Below are 22,102 nucleotides of genomic sequence, written 5' to 3' on the forward strand. Positions count from 1 at the left end.
AAAAAAAAAAAAAAAAAAAAAAAAAATGCACATACTACTTCCAATAAATATTTCTAGGAATGAATCTTAAGGAAATAACTGCCCCAAAATAAAACAAAGTCACTTATTAAGAATTTTTTTTTTGCAGCAGTAACCGCTCCCCACAAAATACCCCGGGAAGGAAAACAAATGTTCAAAACTAGAAGTTGGTTAATAACATTATGATGTCTTTTAAAACGTAACCATCAAAAATGACTCCACAGATACATGCTTTAAGCAAAAGATCAATATAGGTAAGTTTTAAACAGTTATAAAATAAAAATAAAATAAAAAATTCGGTTATAGAACAGAATGAGGCCATTTCTGTTTAAAATATTTATTGATAAATGCCTAGAAACAGTCTGAAGAATATGGGTCAAATTGTTAATTAGTGGTCATCTCTTAGTGATGGAATGTAATTACTGACTTTTCTTTTTCTTTTTTGAGACGGAGTCTCACTCTGTTGCCAGGCTGTACAGTGCGGTGGCGCGATCTTGGCTCACTGCAACCTCCGTCTCCCTGGTTCGAGCGATTCTCCTGCCTCAGCCTCCCGAGTAGCTGGGATTACAGGCACGCGCCACCACGCCCAGCTAATTTTTGTGTTTTTAGTAGAGACTGAGTTTCACCATGTTGGCCAGGATGGTCTCAATCTCCCGACCTCATGATCTGCACGCCTCAGCCTCCCAAAGTGCTGGGATTACAGGTGTGAGCCACCACGGCCGGCCTGATTTTAATTTCCTACTGTATATTCTTCTGCGTTTTCAAGGGGGAAAAAAATTACTAAAAACACACCCCTTCCCTCTCCCCCTAACAACTACAAAGCCAAACTTAAGTGTATCATGATTTTTAACTGTAGTAGTAGGATTCTAAGTGAGTCAATCTACCAGATTCATATTTTTTTAAAACTGAGACAGGGTCTCACTGTTTCCCAGGCTGGAGTGCAGTGGTGTGACCACAGCTCACTACAGCCTTGACCTCCTGGGTTCAAATGACTACAGGTGCGTGGCACTATACCTGGCTAATTTTTTTATTTTTATTTTTTTGTAGAGACAGGGACTCACGATGTTGCCCAGACTGGTCTCGAACTCCTGGACTCAAGCAATCCTCCCTCCTTGGCCTCCAGAAGTGCTAGGATTATAGGCGTGACACTGTCCCCAGTCAGATTAATATTTTAAGGAGAAAAAGGCAGTACTGCAACTTTTTTATTTTTTAAGGCGCATTTTTAGGAATAAAGGGGCAACAGGTCTGAAACTTACTCTCAAATGGTTCATGTGGGGGAAAAAACCACACACACACACACACACACAAAAGGAGGGTTAAATAATGTGTTAAGATGTTAATATTTGGAGAATCTGGGTAAAGAATATATGGGAATGCTGTATACTCTTCTTGCAAATTCTTGAAGTTTGAAATTATTTTAAACCAAATGGTTTTTTAAAAAATTATGCATAGAATAACCCAAACTTTTTGAAAGTCAAGTGTTACACACAAAATAAATTTCTGTGTATCTGCATGTGTTTTTGTGAGAGGGAGAATAGTTCAGAATAACTAGAACAGGTTGAAAATTGAGAATTCCATTTAGTCCAGTTACAATCTTAAAAAATCTAAGAAGTATTACATACATACATAATTGTAGACCGTATTTTCAGCCCAGGTAAAAGTCCGAGTTCATACAACTTTGTGGGAAGAGTGAAAAGAACCCTGCCACAAATGTGCTACAGGGCCCTGCATCATCTCCACAACACAACACCCAAGTTTCAAAAATCCACTTCATCAAAGATCAAGAATAACTCTGGTTAGAACTGTTAAATCAGTGGAAAGTTAATGAACACACAGGATAAAGTCCAGAAAGTGCTGTCTGCAGGGTTTGGGGCGGGCATTCGCATTAGGAAACCCTCTGTGGTACAGGTTCTCTTAGTGGCCAACTGTTTGGTGATCTGCACATTTTTAGCATAGAACCTTGAAATGATACAGCTGTGATGGTCATTACAGAATTCTCTTTTTGTGTGACAGAATTGTGACAGGCTCCCAGGACCTAAACCCAGAAGGAAGCAGGACCACATTTCTGCCCAGAGAAGGGGACGGAGCAGATTCCAGGACACCGATCAAACAGAAGCTTCCATCACAGTGCCCTTTGCTACCTTATGAGACAGTTCGCATCTCAACAGCTCTAGGATACAAAGCAAGCACATATATTTATAAGTTGGCCAAGGAATCCTACTGTGAATAAAGAATTTCTATGATAATAAAATCCCACTTTTTTTTTTTTCTATAAAAAGCAAACCTTGTCCCAAATGCAAGCACTTTCCACAGAGGTTCTGTGGGGGAAGCCTACCTCTAAAGGCCCTAGTTCTTGATTCATCCCTACTCCATGACCTGGACAAGACCTGTGAGGGTGCCATTTTTAGTATCACTGTGCCTCAGTTTCTCCACCTGTGCATGTGGAGTGATACTGGCAGCCCTAATAGACTTATGGGGATGACTGCTGAGCTGATGTCTATAAAATGTTCTTAATTGCAAGGACGAAAGAGCTATAAATACAAGGTCAAAGCAGCATTTAAAAACCTTTTTAAAGCTGCAACCACTTCTTTCTTTTGAAACAGAGAACCACAGGGAGGATCAAAGGCATGTCGCTGTTAACTGCTGCCCTCAAGGCCTCGCCCTCCACCTGGCAGAAACCCCAAAGGGAGGTCTACCATGATTTTTACCTTGACTAACAAAATCTCAAGACAAGTTGTACAATGGTTTCCTGAAACATTCTGAGTCAAGAAACGGGAAACCAACATAGCTTACCTAGCTTGTTACCTTCTATGAAGACTGGCACTAAAAGTAAAAGGCAGCCTTCGGGCGGGAGAAATGCAAACACGGAGGGAAAACATAGTTTCCCCTCGTCTCTCTCTGCCACAAAAGCCCGGCCACAGTGACTCCACTAGGTTGAAGAAGCCTGCATAATAAAACGCTTAACCTTGGCTAAGTTAACCTCCTCAGCCATTAAAAAAAAAGCGGGTGGGGGCAGGGCTAGCAAAATCAAGCTTACGGGAAATAAGCCTAATCAAAGCCGAGCAGTAACAAAGGGCACCAGAAACATTTCTACTGTATCACATCCCACAGGCTGGCCAAGAGCCCGGAATTTTCATTACAACTTTCAAAGAGAGCGAGAGGAGGAGGAAAAAAGATTTCACAAAAGCATTATCAAGGCCCCAACCCAGGATGCCCTGCTGTACAACCAAAATTTGTAAGAGGTCAGCCTTTCAGAGAGTCAAAAACCCAGCATGTGGAAACTGGCAGGCCTTTTATATAGTGGGAGGGGTTCTTAAAACGACTACTGTTTCGCACTGAAGTCTCCGAGCTTCACACATCATTAAACGTTTCTGAACCACAGAGAAAGGAGGGCAGAGTTAAGGAAATAAATCAAAAGTTCCTCTGGGACGCACAAATGCCTACTTGGAACAGGCTTTCAGCACGAATATCCTCCACATTAAACAGGGAGGACTTTTCAAAATAAAAGCAGAAAAGAGATTCATTTTGTTATAAGCAGTGCACTTTTTCCTTTTGGTGGAAAGGTTATGTGTGCTATAAAAAATGACTCCTGTCGTGAGTGCTGCAGGGAGGTGGAGGCTGGGCTTGGGGCAGGGGTGGTGGTGGTCAAAGAAAACAAGTAGAAGTGAATACAACGCCAGAGAGCGCTGTGTTTGGGGGTCCCCAAACAAATCTAAATGTCCTGCAATGATTTGGGGGTAGGATGTGAGGTAGGAGAATGGTATCAGAAAGGAATTTCTTCTACATTTATTCCTTGCCATCCTTGCCCAAGAACTGAAATCATTTCCCCACAGCCAGAAAGAACTGTCTTCTTTGTGTGTGTGCAACACACATAGTTGCAGATCTGGAGAAAAGAGACTGTGCCGTTTTGAAGGCAGAGCCTCACACTTCTTAAGGAAGTATCAGTTGTCTCAAAACCAGCAGAGGGAGTACAGTGTTTGAGAAGAGGAATGGCCAACCGGATTCCTAAGGATTCATGTTTAGCCCCGACAATGGTTGTAAAGCTGAGCTATCTACCATATCTTCTGCCCTTGCTCTCCTGTTATTCAGCAATAGTAAACAGAATGAAAAGCTATACTGCCTACTTTAGCTTGAATTAGCCTGTTCTAACAGCAGCATGAGGCAGCAGAGAGAAAAGCAGAACTGTCCACACTTCTGCTGGGATACAGTTCCTGTGAGCAGCACTGTTTTGGGGAGAGGAATAGAAGTGGGGGAAGGCGGCCGGGCGCGGTGGCTCAAGCCTGTAATCCCAGCACTTTGGGAGGCCAAGACGGGCGGATCACGAGGTCAGGAGATCGAGACCATCCTGGCGAACACGGTGAAACCCCGTCTCTACTAAAAAAAATACAAAAAAACTAGCCGGGCGAGGTGGCGGGCATCTGTAATCCCAGCTACTCGGGAGGCTGAGGCAGGAGAATGGCGTAAACCCGGGAGGCGGAGCTTGCAGTGAGCTGAGATCTGGCCACTGCACTCCAGCCTGGGCGACAGAGCAAGACTCCATCTCAAAAAAAAAAAAAAAAAAAAGAAGTGGGGGAAGGCTCAGTGAAAGACAGAAAGTCCAATTTGGACTGACAGCAAATACCAAAGCTTTGCTTTCAACAGCTGATTTGAAACAAAAGCAGTACACACATGAAGGCATATGTCTGCTAAATGGTTGCTATCTTAATCTTTAGCCACAGTTTATCAAAACATGTAGGAATGGGTTGAGAAATTAACTGATGCTAAGATTATCAGCATGGACAAGTTCCTGGGGAGGGCCTGGGGACACGAGCAAAGCTACTGGTCCCTCTGCCAGGAGCAGAGACCACTATTTCATGCACGATGATGCTGTGCTTTGGCACTGGAAATCTGTACTCAGGTACATTCTAAGTGTCGAAATCATGTAATTAATGGTTAGTCTGGGTATGCACTATTCAATCAGGCAATTTTTTTTGTTTTGTTTTGTTTACTAAATCCAAACACTAATGCTTTCTCATTGTGGGAAATGACAGCTGGGATGAAGACAAGTTCAACTCAACAGAACAAACACAACGTATATGTGATTTTATGTCAGTCTAGGAACTGTGCACTGGTACACACACAGCAGGCACTGAGTTAACACACATGCCTGCCTGCCTGCCTTCTGGGTGAAGGAGGGCTGGGCAGGGGAGGGGGGGCCACCCTGGCTGGGGGCCACCAGCTGGGGCCATTGTTGCCACTTTCTTCTCTTTGTAGACATTAAGTTTCACAAAGGGCCGAATGATAAAGGTCCACAAGACCTCATCCAGAATGGCTGTTGCAGGAAGCAGAGGCCTGAGCATCCTGTAGCCAGAAGCCCGGCCAGCGGGTATGCCAACTCCACAGGCCCACATGAAGAGCCTCTGTGAGGAAGATGTTACAGCAATAATTCTCTAAGTCTCCCAGGGATGAGATCAGGACAATGTATGGAAGGTGAAGTGATGCAGATTTCAGCTTAATAAAAGGAAAGTGGCCCCAAAAATGGAACTGTTTAAAACCACAATGGCTCCATTTAATGGGTTAGATGTCCCCACTCTGCAGGAATGCTGTAGAAGATTCAGGTGGTGAGAAATACCTCAACAGACAAGAAAGCTACTTCAAGCACTTCCTTCGGCAAGGCATTTCAAACAAGTTTTAACATTGAAAACACCCACCCTTCAAAGAGCTTGAAGCCCCAAGTGTACATCTTCCAGGATGCACAAGACTCCCCAAGCCCTCATCCTCCCATTACTACTTAATGTCCACACTACATTGTTCGGCACTTGGTTTCCCTCCAACATGCACTGTGGCAGCCAGTCAGACATCCCAGGGAGCGCAACCACAGCTCCCTATTTTCTCCCCATGCTCAATAAGCTCAGTAAATGCTTGATGATTGACTAGTATTAGGAATAAACTAGGAGCATTTTACATTCACCCCAACTAGTTAAACATCCCAAGTAACAGATTTCCAGAAAAATGTTGCAACAAATGTAAGTATTTATTATAGACATGCCCGGTAAGGTATGTAGCATTTGGAGAAATAATAACTAGACTAGAGTACTGTACAAAAGAAAATGGTACACTTTTGTATGAGTCTAAGATATACTGGAAAAATGGGTATTCCTATTTGTAAACACGGACATCTTAATAAAAATACAAAATGACTACATAAAGAAGAATTACATCCTTTAACTCATCTGGTGGCCATAAAATGGACAGAGGCACATGGACTTTTCTCCTGAGTCACCTGATAGATTTACATGATCAAAAGAAATAAGGGCTTCAAATTTTTTTTTTAAGAGATGGGGTCTTGCTAGGTTGCCCAGGCTGGACTCAAAGATATCCTCCTGCCTCAGCCTCCCAGGTAGTAGGGACTACAGTAGGAGCATCTACCATGCCCTGCTAGAACTTCAAGTTCTGAAGGGCAAATTCACCCCAGAGGATAGAACAAATGCCAGTATTCTGGTTAATAGCCCCAGATGAGCCAGCTTCCCACCCATCCCCAGTAAGGTGGCAGACACATAAGGGAAGCCATCTTGGACCTTTCAGGTCAACCCATCTACTAGGTGATACTACAGAGTGAGCTTTAGACACATGGCATGGAAACAAATGGCCAGTTGAGTCCCACCTAAATTCCTGATCTACAAAATTATTAAAACTATAATGTTTATAGTTTTAAGCCAATAAATTAAATATACTAAAAGATTTTGGTTTTTAGAAATTTATTTAAAAGTTTTAGGGTTTTTCTTTTTAGCCTCACATTATCCAAAACATGTAGAGTTTGCCCCCAGTTCACAGGCTGGGCTTTACTTTGCGAAATCTGCCATGTATCCAGATTCATCGGGCCTGTTTCCTTTAGAACTTAATTATTCTTCCTATTGTTCCACAAATTACAGATTCTCTCCAAATGAAAACACTTCCCTCCACAACTTAAGGCCACAAACCTCTGACCTAATTCAATGTGTCTCATTAGCACATTTGCAAAACAGGGCACTTGTGGGAAGAAGAACCAAGTTCTGATCTTAGAAGCCCTGTGCCTAAGTCAATAATCATCAAGTCCCAAAGGTGCTGGATAGATGCTGCTCCAGCCCTGAAAATAATCAAACACACAAAAGTTACTATTAATATTTCTTGCCAAACAACAATCACAAAACCCCAACTCCTGTACATGGGAACAAAGCGACAATGGCAGCAGCTGCAAATACATAAGCGCAGCGTCACTGAAGAAAGTCTCCAACTTAATATTGCTCCCAACAGCCTCAGTGGTGGTTCACTCATACAGCAAAGACACGGGATAAAAAATTCCACACACTGTTTTCAAGATAATAAAATGGCATATGATGATGACTCACTAACAGACTAAAGGAAAAAATATCCGTCAACAGTCATAAGAAGCTTACAAAGCTGCAGAGATCTGGCACCACTAAAGCTCCTCCACCTCCCCTGGCTCTCACCTCCAGTACACACACATATGTGGGACATGCAAAGTGTGTGTGTTCATGTGCACACCCTTTAGGGATTAATTTGAAGCTAAGGTGCAATTGGCTAATGGCTTACTCTACTGCTTAAGACAGTATTTTATTCTTGACTGGCTCAATAAACCTGCTGAGAAAAATAAACAATGGATTTCAATCTTATAAATAATCTAGAACACAGAACCGCTGTTCAAACATGAGAGCTGATTTACTGCGCACAATAAACAGAACAGGAAGGACCAGTGTGGCACAGTGAACCCCAAGTCCTAGTCCCACTGTCCTGGGACAGTAGAGTTCACAAGGGTTTTCTGTCTATTACACAAAGTTGAAGGCCTGGGATATCCAGGTTTCAAACTGGTCTTAAAAGAAGCATTTCAAAGCAGAGCAGGTGGAGAAGTTTTGGTGGTGCCAGATCCCTGCAGCTTTGTAAGCTTCCTATGACTGTTGATGGATTTTTTTTTTTTCCTTTAGTCTGTTAGATTTTGCTCACACTGAAGAGCAAAAGACAAGGAAAATGTTTCTTTAAAAATAATGAAGAGTTTTCATGTCTTAGAACCAACAATTATCTACCTATGGTTACAATGTATTTCTAACCCATCATTTATACATGTGTGAACACACACACACATTTCATTTTAAGCAAATAATAGGGCCTGTTACAGGACTCTAAGGGTGCTATAATGAGGTATTAAAATGAGGTCCCTGCCCAGAAGGCTTTATATTCTATATAAATACATATACGCATTCATGCATACATGTGTACAGAATAAAAATGCATGGAAAAGAGGAATCAGAGTCAAGTACAAGACTAAAATAAAATAAATTTTAATTTTTTTGTTTGTTTGTTGCTGTTTTTGAGACAGAGTCTCGCTCTGTTGCCCAGGCTGGAGCATAGCAGTGTGATCTCGGCTCACTGCAGCCTCGACCTCCTGGGCTCAAGTGATCTTCCCACCTCAGTCTAATAAGTAGCTGTAACTACAGGCGTGCGTCACCATACCTGGCTAATGTTTTGTATTTTTTGTCGAGATGGGGTTTCACCATGTTACCTAGGTTAGACTTGAACTCCTGGGCTCAAGTGATCCTCCCATCTTGACCTCCCAAAGTGCTGGGATTACAGACATGAGCCACTGTACCTGGCCAATCTTAATTTTAAAAGGGTGAAACAAAACCCAACTCTGCTGAGATGAAATGGGCCCTTTGTGTAACAGTAACCAGTCAGGGGAGGAGCAGAGGCAGCCCAGCAAGACCTTTAGAAATGAGGGAGCTTCAGCAGGGCACCATGGCTCACGCCTGTGATCCCAGCACTTTGGGAGGCTGAGGTGGGTGGATAACCTGAGGTTGGGAGTTCAAGACCAGCCTGGACAACATGGTGAAACCTCATCTCTACTAAAAATACAAAATTAGCCGGGCGTGGTAGAGCATGCCTGTAATCCCAGTCACTCGGGAGGAAGAGGGAGGAGAATCGCTTGAACCCGGGAGGCGGAGGCTGCAGTGAGCTGAGACTGTGCCATTGCACTGCAGCCTGGGCAACAAGAGTGAAACTCCCAACTCAAAAAAAAAGAAATGAGGAAACTCAGAAACCTTTCAGAGAAGACTCCTGGCCCACCTGGCCCCTTCACTAGAGGCCATGAAGGTAAGCACCCTTATTTACCTTCAGACATCCCATCCAGACAGCACAGGCCTGGGGTTACCAAAAGCTCCCCCAAAATCCCAACTCTGTCAACTGGGATTGTTTAGACATTTCAAAAGTCAGCCGGGTGTAGTGGCTCACGCCTGTAATCCCAGCACTTTGGGAGGCCGAGGCAGGCGAATCACAGGTCAAGAGAACGAGACCATCCTGGCCAACGTGGTGAAACCCTGTCTCTACTAAAACTCTAAAATACAAAACTTAGCTGGGCACGGTGGTGTGTGCCTGTAGTCCCAGCTACGCGGGAGGCTGAGGCAGGAGAATCGCTTGAACCCGGGAGGTGGAGGTTGCAGTGAGCTGAGATCATACCACTGCACTCCAGCCTGGGCGACAGAGGGAGACTCCGTCTCTACATACATGCATACGTACATACATACATAAATAAAATTTCAGTAGTCAAATCCTGGGGATTACGATGCCACAATTGAGAGGATTTAGAAGAAGGATTTAAGATACTTGAGCAGAACAAAGAATTATATTTCCAAAGTGCGGTAGGGAGGAAGAAACATGGGCCATTAATACTCAAACTTAATTGAAAAATTAAACATCTCAGAAAACTTAGCTTAATGGAATTCTGGTTTCCCAAAGGAAAGTTTCTCTTGTTTGCTTTTCCTATTTACCTAACACAATTAATGGTTTTCAAATTACACATGACAGGAAAAAAAATTCTTACTGGGAGTGGGGGTACGCCTTTCCCATATTGAACAGCTGGGACTGAGACTGAGGTTAACGTTTTGCTTTACTTTTCAAAACAATACTATTAATTTTTACTCTATTTTCCTAAGCATTACTCAAGGGTACAGTTTCAAATAAGATTACAAACAAACTAGTTATTCAAGGATTATAATTTCAGATACATTTTGAAACTTAGTTTTAATGTCGGTTTCCTAACAGACTAGATAGATATATTTTTAAAATATCAGCAAGCTAGTTTTCAAAGTCAGAATAGATCTTACAAGGCTAAAAAAGAATCTATAATATAAAATACAAGCTCCAAGTGGATAAATCCACTGAGTATAACCACAGTAACCACAACTTGTAAGGCTTTCTAAAGACCAATTCAATTCTTCCATTTGTTTTACTAACTAATAAAATGGTAGAGACCATTTAGGCTTAAAAGTAATAAATGTCTCCATCTAAAAGTCATCCAGGTAACCAAGACACAGCCAAATCATAAGAAATACAGGTTAGCAAATACCAACAGCAAATAAATTACTGATCCCTACATACTTCTACATGAAGTAATACATTTCAAATAATTAAAGCATTCTCATGCCATTCTCACTAGTTTTCATATGTAGGATAATGCCAAGTTCAGGCTGTTTACACTGAGAACAGCAACTATCCAAGGCCCTTGGTTTAAAAAGTCACCTAATTTTTTAATACCTCCTTTTCTTTCCAACATCAGCACCAAAAGTCTCTTACATACATCACTTACACATGGGAATATCAGCCAGTCTCTCACAGATTACCCTCACTAAAACTGGACCACTGCCCAGTCAAATATCCATATAGTTCAGACTATCACAATTAATAGATTCACGCCTCTTCTCCATTTTAATGGGAACAAACTCTCAGCACAAGAATAGCTATAGGATCACAGTACTTACTGCCAAAATGCAGTGCCTGTTTCTACTGGCAATCACTTTGGCCTCAAATGGAAAATTCCAACTGTTTATATCTATGTGAGCACAAACTATTAAGAAAAACAGTATGGCACATAAATGTCTTTCCTCTTTCCCATCTTGCCAGCCCCTAAAATAACTTACATTTCTTTTTCATATATAAGGAATGCAAGTAAAAGAAAGCAATGCCTGAAAACACTATGGTATTAAATCTTTAAGACTATGTAAACTTCATGTTAACAAGAGAAGGCCATCCTTACACATAAAAAGGCTTATTAGAAACTGAAACAGAATCTGGCAAGGTCTAACTAAGACCGCATGCCACAAGGTAAAGAGAAGAACAAGAGTTTTTGTATAAAATAAGAGAGGAGTTACAATCATGTTTCTAGGAAAAAATGGGAGTGGGAATTGAGAAGAAAACTACATTAAGAAGTCCTGGCTTGCAGCCGGGTGCGGTGGCTCACGCCTGTAATCCCAGCACTTTGGGAGGCTGAGGTGGGCGGATCACGAGGTCAGGAGATCGAGACCATCCTGGTTAACACGGTGAAACCCCGTCTCTACTAAAAAATACAAAAAATTAGCTGAGCATGGTGGCGTGCACCTGTAGTCCCAGTTACTCGGGAGGCTGAGGCAGGAGAATGGCGTGAGCCCGGGAGGCGGAGGTTGCAGTGAGCTGAGATTGCACCTCTGCACACTCCAGCCTGGGTGACAGACGAGACTCCGTCTCAAAAAAAAAAAAAAAAAATCCTATTAATGACAATGGAAATAAGCCCAGATACTTTCCTATATGTTTTGAAATATTTTGTAATAATTAGAAAAACAAAATCAAGCCCTAATAGTGAAACTTTACAATTTTAACAGAATTAAGACAGTATCATTTTAAGAATGATATACTACGTAGGCACAGAATTCTGCAAGACTGCATTACTGTAAATAGCGGTGCTTCCTAAACTTTACTGTACTTTGGAATCCTCTGGGGAGCCTGTTAAAATGCAGATTCTGGCTCAAGAGACAAGGACAGGGCCTGAGAATCGTCCATTTTAATAACAGTGATGAGAGTGCTGGCCTGAGGAGCACACTGTGAGCAGTGAGGATAGACAAGGTAGGAGAGGGACAAGGTTTAAAAACAGAGATCTTCTAATGTACTGGTATGTGGCCGTGACACATTTGCACATTCTCAGCAGCATCAACTGACTAAGGAAGTTCATACTTTGTTATGTAACATTAGATTAAGCATTAATGAGGCTAGGAAAATTGTTTATCTAAGGTTATAATCTGAAGTTAAATAAAACTTCAGGCTGGAAGCTCATATTGAATGCTAGAATCATTTTTAACCTCTTAATATTAACAGAATCTTGATTACTCAGTCTTAAAGCCCTTTCTCAATAGTATTTATTATCTGCTGCAGGAATATGGTCTATGCAAATGATATTTTGCCTGAAGAAAAAAGTACAGTTAATGGCCAGTAGTTATGTACATATTTAATAGAATTCATTCCCAGAAATGTGGCTGAGAAAGAAAGGTGGTTGATTTTCATGTTATTTATCAAATTAAAAATTGAAATCTCTAATACCTTTCATCCCATTACTTAAAGTTAAAAACGTCAAAACTGGCTGCCCTTTCACTGGGCCCTTGGTCCCATTCAAACAGTGACACATTTCCAATAGAGAAAATGAAGGCAAAAGGCAGGCTTCCATTTCCATTAACTTTCAATTTTTAACCCCATCTCTGTCTTCCTACAAGACTAAATTATGAGAAGAGCCTCCTCTTTGGTCCCATCCTATACACACTTTGGGAGCACAGTTTTCACTTCTCTTCTTAAAAGCCTTAGATGGGTCCCATCCCCACACACACCCATACACATTCTTTGGAGGGAGTTCAAGGTCCCCCAAAATCTACCCTGAAGCTATAATTTGGGCCTAAGTTCTACTGCATCCACTTATGCAACCTCCTTTCCAACCACGCTCATGTACTTTCTGGGCACGTTTTACAATTTCCTGTCTCCGTGCCTTTGTTCATAGTATTTCCTACGGCTGGAAAGTTGCTTTTCCTCCACCCTCCCAACCAGGACCTGTCAAAAATGAATCCTTCCTTCAAAGCCCAGTTCAAACACCACTCCTCCAATTAGTTTTCTAGGAGCCTCTGTGCTCACTTTGTAGGGCCTGAACCTCCCCCCACCAGGGCCCTTGGCACATTCTACCAAGTATGGCAGGCATGTAAATGTCACGCTGGCTCCCTGCAGGGCGGGACGGCACTTTGCTTCTCTTTATAGATATCCTACCCATTGCAGTGCTCAGTGGCTACCCAGAAGTTGAAAAAGTTGAACTATATGCAAAATTTAGTTCTGATAATGGGAAGTGAATGAAAATGAGTTTCTGGTATAGTAAATATCAATGTACCACCAACTGGGATTACAAATGACACAAAACTTAATCTTTACTGGGCTAGGTGCTCAAAAATAAAAAGAAAGAGATGAGAAAGACAGCCAAAGCATGTCCCCTTTCACCTTCCATCTCCCTCCAGAGGCTAACACTTTGGGAATACCTCTTTACTACCAAGCTAGGGCAGATCAAATTGTCTTCTCACCAATCTTAGTTGCGTTGGAGACAAGCAATGGCAGGTCACTGAGGAAGTGCTCCTGGACTCCGATCCAGCGCCAGCTGAATTTGTCTAAGTAATAGGAGACACAGCTATAAACAAAGGCCAGGATTCAAGGGACAATCATCCAGGTGCCAGACACAAAAAGTCTTTGGTTCAAATAACAGACATGTCCTCAGAGAAGAGATATGTCACCATCGTTTGAATAATTATCTCACGATTTTGAAGAAAACTGCAATGTATAGACAAATCAAACAAAAAATTATTTTTGGATCATCCATGATTTTGTGCTATTCATAACATGGATTCACCTTTAGGTAATTAAGATTCTCTATCAGGCCTCCGATTTTTTCAGGCATTACCTTAACATCAAAGGTCATGTACCATCCATCTACCCAACAATAAGTGGCAGGGCTCAAAGCAGAATCAAGAGGCCTAGTTATCCACTGTCCTCCCAAAAGTTCAGACACCGGACGCTCTGTGACTTACACAAATATACTAACACCTAAGACTCTGATGTGGTTTATGACACACGGTGGCTTGGGGGAGAAGAGGTATACAGTCAAGGTGAATCTAATATGCTCCACCCATATTCCTGACTACATTTCACTTACTAATTATATACTTTATAAGCATATTGAGGGGGAGGAAAATGGTTATAGAGAAAGAGAGAATGGGGAAAAGAAGAATAAACTACAGGATATTTGCACAACCGTGATACTAAAAGACTTGACTTGTAGTTATTCTCTTGGGTACCCTGAGTTTAACACGTAATACCCATTCAACTAAGCCTCTATAAACAGTTGGGTTTTCCGCAATCACAGCCACTATTCCCCCTTCAGTGGGCAGCAGTGTTCAGAGAAAAGCCAGATTTAGCTCCTGTGTAATAAACACCAGAAACCAAAAGAGCTAGGGAAGCTGTTTACGTCTATGCCCACCAGGAACCCTTCTCTGCTATAACCGCATGAATGAACTGGTACGAATGAGAGTCTCAACAAAGCTTCAAGACGGAGGTTGTTAACTAGGCGCTGCCCTCCCAAGTTTTTGGCAAGACAGATTAATGAAAAACAGGTAACTTCTTCTTATACAGGCTCAGTATATTTACAAGCAGAAAGTAATTCTGTACTCTTAAAAGCATTTAGCTACCACCTTATGTAGTATTTAAGGCAGATAGGAAGAATAATCATTTCCAAGTATTTTTATGCACTCTTTACAAACATCTCATTTAAATTCTCAAAATAATCAAAAGGATAGGAATTATCACCCCATTTTACAAACACAGGAATTAAAGGACAGAGGGGATGAATAAACTGCCTAAGGTCTCAGAGCAAGTATGTAGCAGAGGAGGCAAGAATCATCATTTTGCTCTCAGGCACTGCAACAAGTAATGATGTACAGGCATTTTATAAATACCGCAGCACCTACACAACTCTCATGCAAAGAAACACCGTTTTACAGAAAATAACTTCCCAGTGTTGTCAAGATTTGACCTGAGCTTTCCAATGAACAGCTCAAGGGAGACTACACAGTTAAAAAGAGATCATCAAGTACTATAGTTACCAGTAAGGCCAAGAATAGAATACAGGTCTGCTGATCCTCGCACCAATGCCCAATGAGGCATGTTCTTTTGGATGCTGACACCCTTCTGAAGTTTCAAGTCACTTGAGAACAGCAAAGAAATGAGTTAATAATTCTGGTAGACGGAAGAAAATGTAAGCCAGGCATGGTAGCACGTACCTGTAATCCCAGCTATTCGGGGGAGGATCACTTGAGCCCAGGAGTTTGAGACCAGCCAGGGCAAGAGAGCTAGATCTTGTCTCATTTGAAAAAAAAAGAGAGAATGTGAAAAGTACCTAGATTAGAGGAATTTGCTATAAAAAGGGGCATGACCATAAGAATTCTACCCAGCAAGTTTTGAATCAACAACACTGGTACATGCAAATCTCATCTTCTGCAGCAAAAAGTAAAAAATGACCTCTGCCCTCCCCTCCCTGTGGGCTGTGAATGATTAGCTTGGCTATGTTGATAACTAGAGAAAATAAGAAAATACAAGATGAGTGCCTCTCCCAGCTCATTATAATACTTACAGATTTACCCTACTACCAAACTCCTCCAGTGCAACGCGAAAGACAGCAAGGACACTATGAATATTTAGCAAATGTCAGGCAAAATAAATCCTCCATTGCTGCAAACAACTGTCTCATTAGTTCCAATGATGGTGACTGATGAAGACTTTGGAAATAGGAAGACTGCTGGGTGCCAGAGAAGGGAGAAGAGCTACAGGGTGGGAAACTGTGAAGGCTGAAGAGTGATGGGGAAAGGTCTCAGGAAAGAGGCTAGTGGAAAAGACAATCAGAGAACTAGCTCAAAAGGTTGGTGTACTAAGAATGTCTCTGAAGGAGAAAAAAGGCTATTTATTTACTGAGTCACACATCATCAATAAGAAGGGGCAATCAAGAGCAAAAAGAAAGAGTAGAAGAGCTTACTTAGGTTAAAGGTTACTCACATCTGCTTCCACTACGGAGATAAAACACTATATAAAATTACCCAGCATTTCCAAATGCCCAATGGGGCAGATTTTAGATTTAATGCTTAATCCTGCAATTATAAGTTTATTTTTTGAAACAGAAAGATTAAATAATTGTGAAGAGATTTCTGTATCAAATTCTTCACGGTTTGCAACTTTTAGCGGAGCACAGACAGAACTTGAGAGGCTACAATCCAGCGATCAAGAGAAATCTACTCAGTGATCTCTTTTTCACTCAGCCAAACCAAACTTCCTACACTTGGGCAAAGGCATTTTAATTTTTAATCATATCAAACTTCAAGTCACTGAAATCCCCAGAAAACTTACAATATGTATCTCAATATTCCATATTAAATAACTCTAACCTGTTCTGGGAAGGGTAAGAAATAAGTTGATTATATAGATTGGCTTCATAATACATCTTAGTTTAATGCTTATAAACAGGTTTCTCTCTCTGTTTTTTACCATTCTCAATATGATCCATCCTAGCATATGAGATGCATAATACTTAAATTTAACTGTCATTGACTGATGCAAACCATCCATTTATATATACAAGACTATACTTGAAATCACAAAACCCTTCTTCCCCATGAGTTATCACTGTCCTTGAGGTGCTATACAGTAAAAGTGTCCAGAAAAACAGCTCATTTTTAAAAAAAGACAGAATTAAACAAGAAGTCAGTAAACAACACCCCATTTAAAAAACTAAGCCAAAAAACCCAAATTCTCCACACACTTTTATAGTAGATATTCTTCCATCCATCTCCCACCTAACTCCCTAAAAAAGCAGCTCAATGTCTAGGCAGATTAAACATGGATCACTTCTCCCAAAGTCCTGAAGAGTGTTTCTCGTTACTGAGTCCTCCCTTCACCCTCAGAGAGTGGACAGTGGCTGGTCCAACTCCATCCCATCTGCCCTATCCTGTGGCCTAGCCAGAGGAAAGACTCTCTCTTCATCTGCCTCTACACCACCAAGGAAGGACATGAGGAGGGAGGCAACTACAGGGAAATGAGAATGAACTTCCCAGCACTCTCTTCATATGATTTTACTCTGCATTTTCCTCAGCAAATCCTTCCACCTCACGTTTACGGAGCATATTTGTCAGTTCTGACCCCCAGCTTTGTGAAATACAAAGTAATTTTTCGTAAAGCTCCATTTAAGCAATTTACAAGATCCCCTTGTGTATCCGTCCAGTGGAAAGTGCAAACTTTTAGGGCTAGAATACTAAAGAGTTAAAACTCCTCTTCAAAACACACTTAAAAATGGAAAAAATCTCCACAGAACTCAAAGTATAATAAGCTACAAACCTCTAGTGTGGTTGATGACTTCTGCCAATTACCAAATTCAAACTAGTGATAAATGCTATTTCCTATTTCAGCCACTGTGTTTAAAATTAGATGTTAACTCTCCAACAATCCTTCCCCCACAACTAACCCTCTGTTCCCAAAGACCTTTCTGTTCTTAGAGTTACAACAGAAGTCTATGTTCTTCAGGCAGATAAGCATAATCTGTCACTTTACTATCTAAAACCATGAACTCAAATGAAAAAGTCAAGAGAGTAAAACGGAGAAATTCTGGAGGCCAGAATTTCTCTGAGTCTGAGCACAGCGCAGGGTTAAAGGAAACCATTTCATAAGATCAAATGTGGAGAGGCAGCAGGAGCAAAGAGGAAAAAATCAAGTTACATAAAGTCCAATTGTACTCACTGTTTCCTTATTGGGAAGCAGCTCCTTTCTAATTCTGAAGAAGTTCTTCCCGTACTGCCTGAGTCCCTTAACGAAGCGTTTCTGTGATAAAAAGAAACAAATGGGATGTAAAAACCAAAAACAAAACAGGATGTCAGCAAAGCAAAGATATCTACAATCAGCAAAATAACAACCACAAAAAAAGTCTCGGCTAGGGAATACTGACGAGGTTGGCAGAGCATGTCAGCAGCTCAGCTGGGACCCACTGGCCAGGGCAGGCCCCAACTATCTTCATCAGAACCCCAATCCCACCCACCAGGCAGGGCAGCACGTTTAAGAGAAGGACGTCCTGCGTCTAAGGCTAAGAAGCAATCTGTCCCCTCTGCAACCAGGCACATTCTGGTGCACGAAGGTATAAATATGCTCCATGTTTTAATAAAACACAACTGCTTTCCCACCGGAGAACCAAGCTTCCCAGAAGTGTCGAGCAGAAAGGGGGAACAGAACCAAACCTGGTGACTCTTCTCCAGAAGGAGACCCTAGGGGGTTAAAGGCCGCTTTCCTTAATCCAAAGAATTTGCCAGGAGGCACCGGAAGGCACCAGTATTGCGGAAGCCCACCGGGAACCCGAAACCCAGCCGGCCGGCCCCGCCGGCCGTCATTAAAAGCCACTCCGAGCCACCAGAGAATAACCAGCACCCCTTCCGCCCTCCAGACGCCACTCGCCGCCCCCATCCATTTTCACAGCAGTCTCAGACTCGTCCCCAACACCAGCCCGGAGACTTTCACTTTGTCCCATGCCTCCCGAGCACTCCTCCCCGCCCCGGTGGGGGCAGCTCCTGGCTCCGAGCCCCCACCTCGGGGCTCCCAGCCTGGTCCCTCGCGGCCGACCCCAGCAGCCACAGGTAAGCGCCCGGGGTCTCGGGCAGCAAGAGGCCGCCGCCTGTCACTGGGCTCCGGCTCCACAAAGCGCAGGGCGGAGGCGGCCGCGGGTGGCTCGGCGTGTGACCGCGGCGGGGCCGCGCGGCGCGGGGCCCGGGGGGCGCGGGGCTGGGGCCGCCGCCGACGGGGGAGGAGGCAAGAGCGCGGCGCGCAGAGCCCGGCGCGGCCGCGGGCGGCTGCAAAAGGCGGCCTGGATCGCCGCCGCCCTCCCGCCCGCCCGCCCGCCGGGCCCCGCGCTCCGGCCCCGGCCCCGCCCCCGGCCCGACCCCCACTCCACGGCCGGAGCCTCCAGGGCAGCCAGCGCTGGAATCTGTGTCCTCCTTCCGACAGGAGAACATCAAGGCAGCAAAGCACAGAAACTTCCTCCCTACCGCAGCAAGCTTGGGGATAGGGCGCCCACGGGGCTGGGGCCCTTCCCAGGCTGCTGGGTCTCCAGCCCACGTTCCGGATGGACGAGGTCTGCAGCACCGCGGCCGCATGCCCTCTGCCCCCGCCCCACCTCAGCTGCGAAATGGGGGGCTGGCCCCGACGCCCCCCGTGGTCCCTTCCGGCCCGCGATTGTGGGCAGCCGCTCCCTCCCGGCCCAGGCATTAGCCTGCACTTCCCCGGGCGCTGCTTCACAACTAAATCACCACGGAAGCTTCCCAGCCAATAAATCACCTGCCCACCGGGCAGAGGGTCCCTCCCACTCCCTGTGTTTGAGACCCGCCAGGAGGATTCAGTGAAGGGCCAGACTTAGCCTTTAAGACCAGTCTGCAACCTCCTATTCCAATAGTGGAGGCTTTGTGTTTTTGATTTTCACCCTTGCTGAGATATGACTCATCATTGTCAATTTTCAATATAATTCATACAGTTCGAAGGGAAAATCTGTCAAGGCACAAGAAAGCAGCAAGCTCTCCTCTAGCGTGAGGAGGAGTGACCTTTGTTACTTGACAAAAGTATCGTTTATATGATCAACAGGCATCCTACGCTGCGTGCACACAGCATATCACCGGGAGAGACGGCGCGGGAGAGACGGCCCTGCCCTCAAGGAGCTGCAGTCTGCCCAGGAAGGCAGACAGGTAAACAAACCAGTCCTAGGGCCTGCAAGAAAAGCAGCAGAGGAACAAAGGGTGGTGGGTGGAGCTAGGAAGAGGAAGCAACTTACTCTGCTTGCTGATGTCTTAGAGGAAGTGACAAGGAAGAGCGTGAGCCTGCCAGGTGGGCTCCAGCAGGGCTTCCAGCAGAAGTCAGCCAGGAAAAGGCACAGAGAACATTCTGGGAACTGCAAGGAGGACAGGGTGTGCAGAATGGAGTGCCAGCAGATAAGACGAAAGAGGCAGGCAAGGATCGGGTTGCAGAGAGCCCTTCAGGCTGCATGGAAGAGTTACTAATTGTAGGCTGGCAGAGAGGCTGAAGCTGGAGCTTTCCATGAAAAGAGTGGATGAGGACTGTGCCAGTGGCAGTGTGGCCTAAGTGTAGATTAGGGACAGACCAGTTAAAGAGGCCGGTGACACAGTTCAGGTATGAGATGAGGACCTGAACTACTGGCACACTCCACACCTCAGCAGTCATCAGAATTCCTGCTTCTTAATCCATTCTTTAAGTATTCAGGTATTTACTGAGCACCTAGCTGGGGTCTAGGAAGATAACAAACGTTGCCATGGACCTTTATTGAACTGTGATTCGTTTTTGCAGGTAAGATAAATATGTGTGAAGTCATTACAGAACATTCTGAGATGTTATCTGGCCAAGCATAAAGAAGTGAGGTACAGCTCATCAGTGCAGCAAGGGACCCAAGAAGGCTAGACTGCAGTAGTCTGTAGTAGTTCAGAATGCCTTCACCAAGGCAGTGACATCAGCCAGATCATGAGGGGTGGGCAGCTACTGCAGAGGTGGGAGGTGACTTGGTGACCGGGCCCTCCGCGAAGGTCAGAGGTGGAGAACGGGAGGTGGGTTATGGGAGACAGAGTCTATACAGACTTGGAGCGGGCAATCTGGAGTGAGCCAGGCTGTGGAACGCCAGGACCATGCAATCTAAATGTGGGCTTGATGCCAAGTGACATCTAGTAGGTCCAATAAAAGAGGCCTACATAATGAGGCAACATGTGAGAAAGGCAGACTCTGGAACATCAGGGTAATGTGGTAGAGCTGGACAAATTCAGATCCTGTTTCTTCCATTTATTGTGATGTAATCCTTTGAACATCATCCATTCAACCAATAGTTACTAAGTACCTACTATATGCCAGAAGCCTCATATGTATTAATTCGAAATCTTTACAATTATTATCCCCATTTTACAGACAAGGAAGCTGAGGCACAGACAGGTAACTAGATCAACTCCTCAGAGACAAAGCCAGAATTCAAACTAAGCCCCCTCAAATCCACGTACTTCACTGCCACACTCTGTAAAATGCAGGCAGGCGTCTACAGTGGTAACTATTTTCTGTTACCATTTTCTATGACTCTGTACTTTCCTCTTCTTGGGTCCAACATCAAATCATCAAGTCCTCAGTATTCTTCCTAAGAAGTGTCTTTCAACGCCCTCCTTTCCTGCCCATGCTAGTGGCAGTCCCCGGCCAGATCTTTCTCTCTCTTTCCTAATAACTAGCCTATTAACCATCTCCCCCAGCCAGCCATTTAAAAGTCTCTGCCAAGGAATTTTTCCAAACCATAGATTTCATCCTGAGTCCCACCTTATCTGGCCCTTAGCCCCTACCTAAGAACAGCATGATGGTCTCTGCAGGACAGTGTTTACACTCCTTAGCCCTGAATTCAAGGCCCTCCAGGATCCTGGCCCTGCTCACCTTTCCAGCCAGACGTCCAGTAATGCCAACTGGCCCACACTGGGACCTCTGTCTCAACTCCAGAATCTGGGTAAGGCATCTCCAGGTTCACCTCAAAATCTCTCCTGCTCCCAAATGAAACCAGATGTCCAGTTACTCTCTCATTTGTTTATTTGTATAAGGCCTGCTGACCCCAAAAGTCCATAAACTCTTAAAGAATTACATCTTACACCTAGTGCCTCCCTCCATATAGCACTAGGCAGTTGACGCTCACCATATTTTTTGTCTCCTTTAAAAATTATTTATTTATTTACTAACAATGAGGTCTCGCTATATTGCCCAGGCTGGTCTCAAACTCCTGGCCTCAAGCAATCCTCCTGCTTTGGCCTCCCAAAGTGTTGAGATTACAGGTGTGAGTCACCGCACCTGGACAAGTGAAACCAACAATGAGATGCTGAGGGCCTGGGCTAGGGTGGTCACAGTGGAAATGGACTGTTGAAAGACAGGTCCATTTTGAACTCTCCTAATAGAGCTGACCTCTTGACTCCATGACACCAAACTCTTCTGGTTTTGCTCATACCACTTGGCCTAATTCTCTACTCAACCTCTAAATGCTGGAGTCTCCCCAAAGCTTTGTCCTAGGGCTTTCTGCTATATACATTGTCTCCCCATATGATCTCCACTGTTCCTTTGGTTCTAAATATCTATCGAGATTCTCACTGGTATTTCTTTTTTTTTTTTTTTTTTTTTTTTTTTTTGT

At 43.7% G+C, this 22,102-nt stretch overlaps 1 protein-coding gene across 3 annotated transcripts in view; it reads right to left on the reverse strand.

Annotated features, from left to right (window-relative positions):
• The window catches only part of RERE (arginine-glutamic acid dipeptide repeats), a 470,948-nt gene that overhangs the window by 53,057 nt on the left and 395,789 nt on the right, over positions 1–22,102 (reverse strand). For 2 of the 3 annotated variants that reach the window (XM_025378261.1, XM_025378250.1), the window contains one exon: positions 17,656–17,736. In XM_025378261.1, coding sequence (XP_025234046.1) covers positions 17,656–17,736 — 81 coding nt within the window. Of the gene's footprint in view, positions 1–17,655; positions 17,737–18,491; positions 18,696–22,102 lie in introns of those variants that run through there. The other variant, XM_025378272.1, reaches the window with a different exon arrangement.

Source organism: Theropithecus gelada, chromosome 1 (assembly GCF_003255815.1).
Source record: "Theropithecus gelada isolate Dixy chromosome 1, Tgel_1.0, whole genome shotgun sequence".
In the NCBI taxonomy this organism is placed as follows: domain Eukaryota; kingdom Metazoa; phylum Chordata; class Mammalia; order Primates; family Cercopithecidae; genus Theropithecus; species Theropithecus gelada.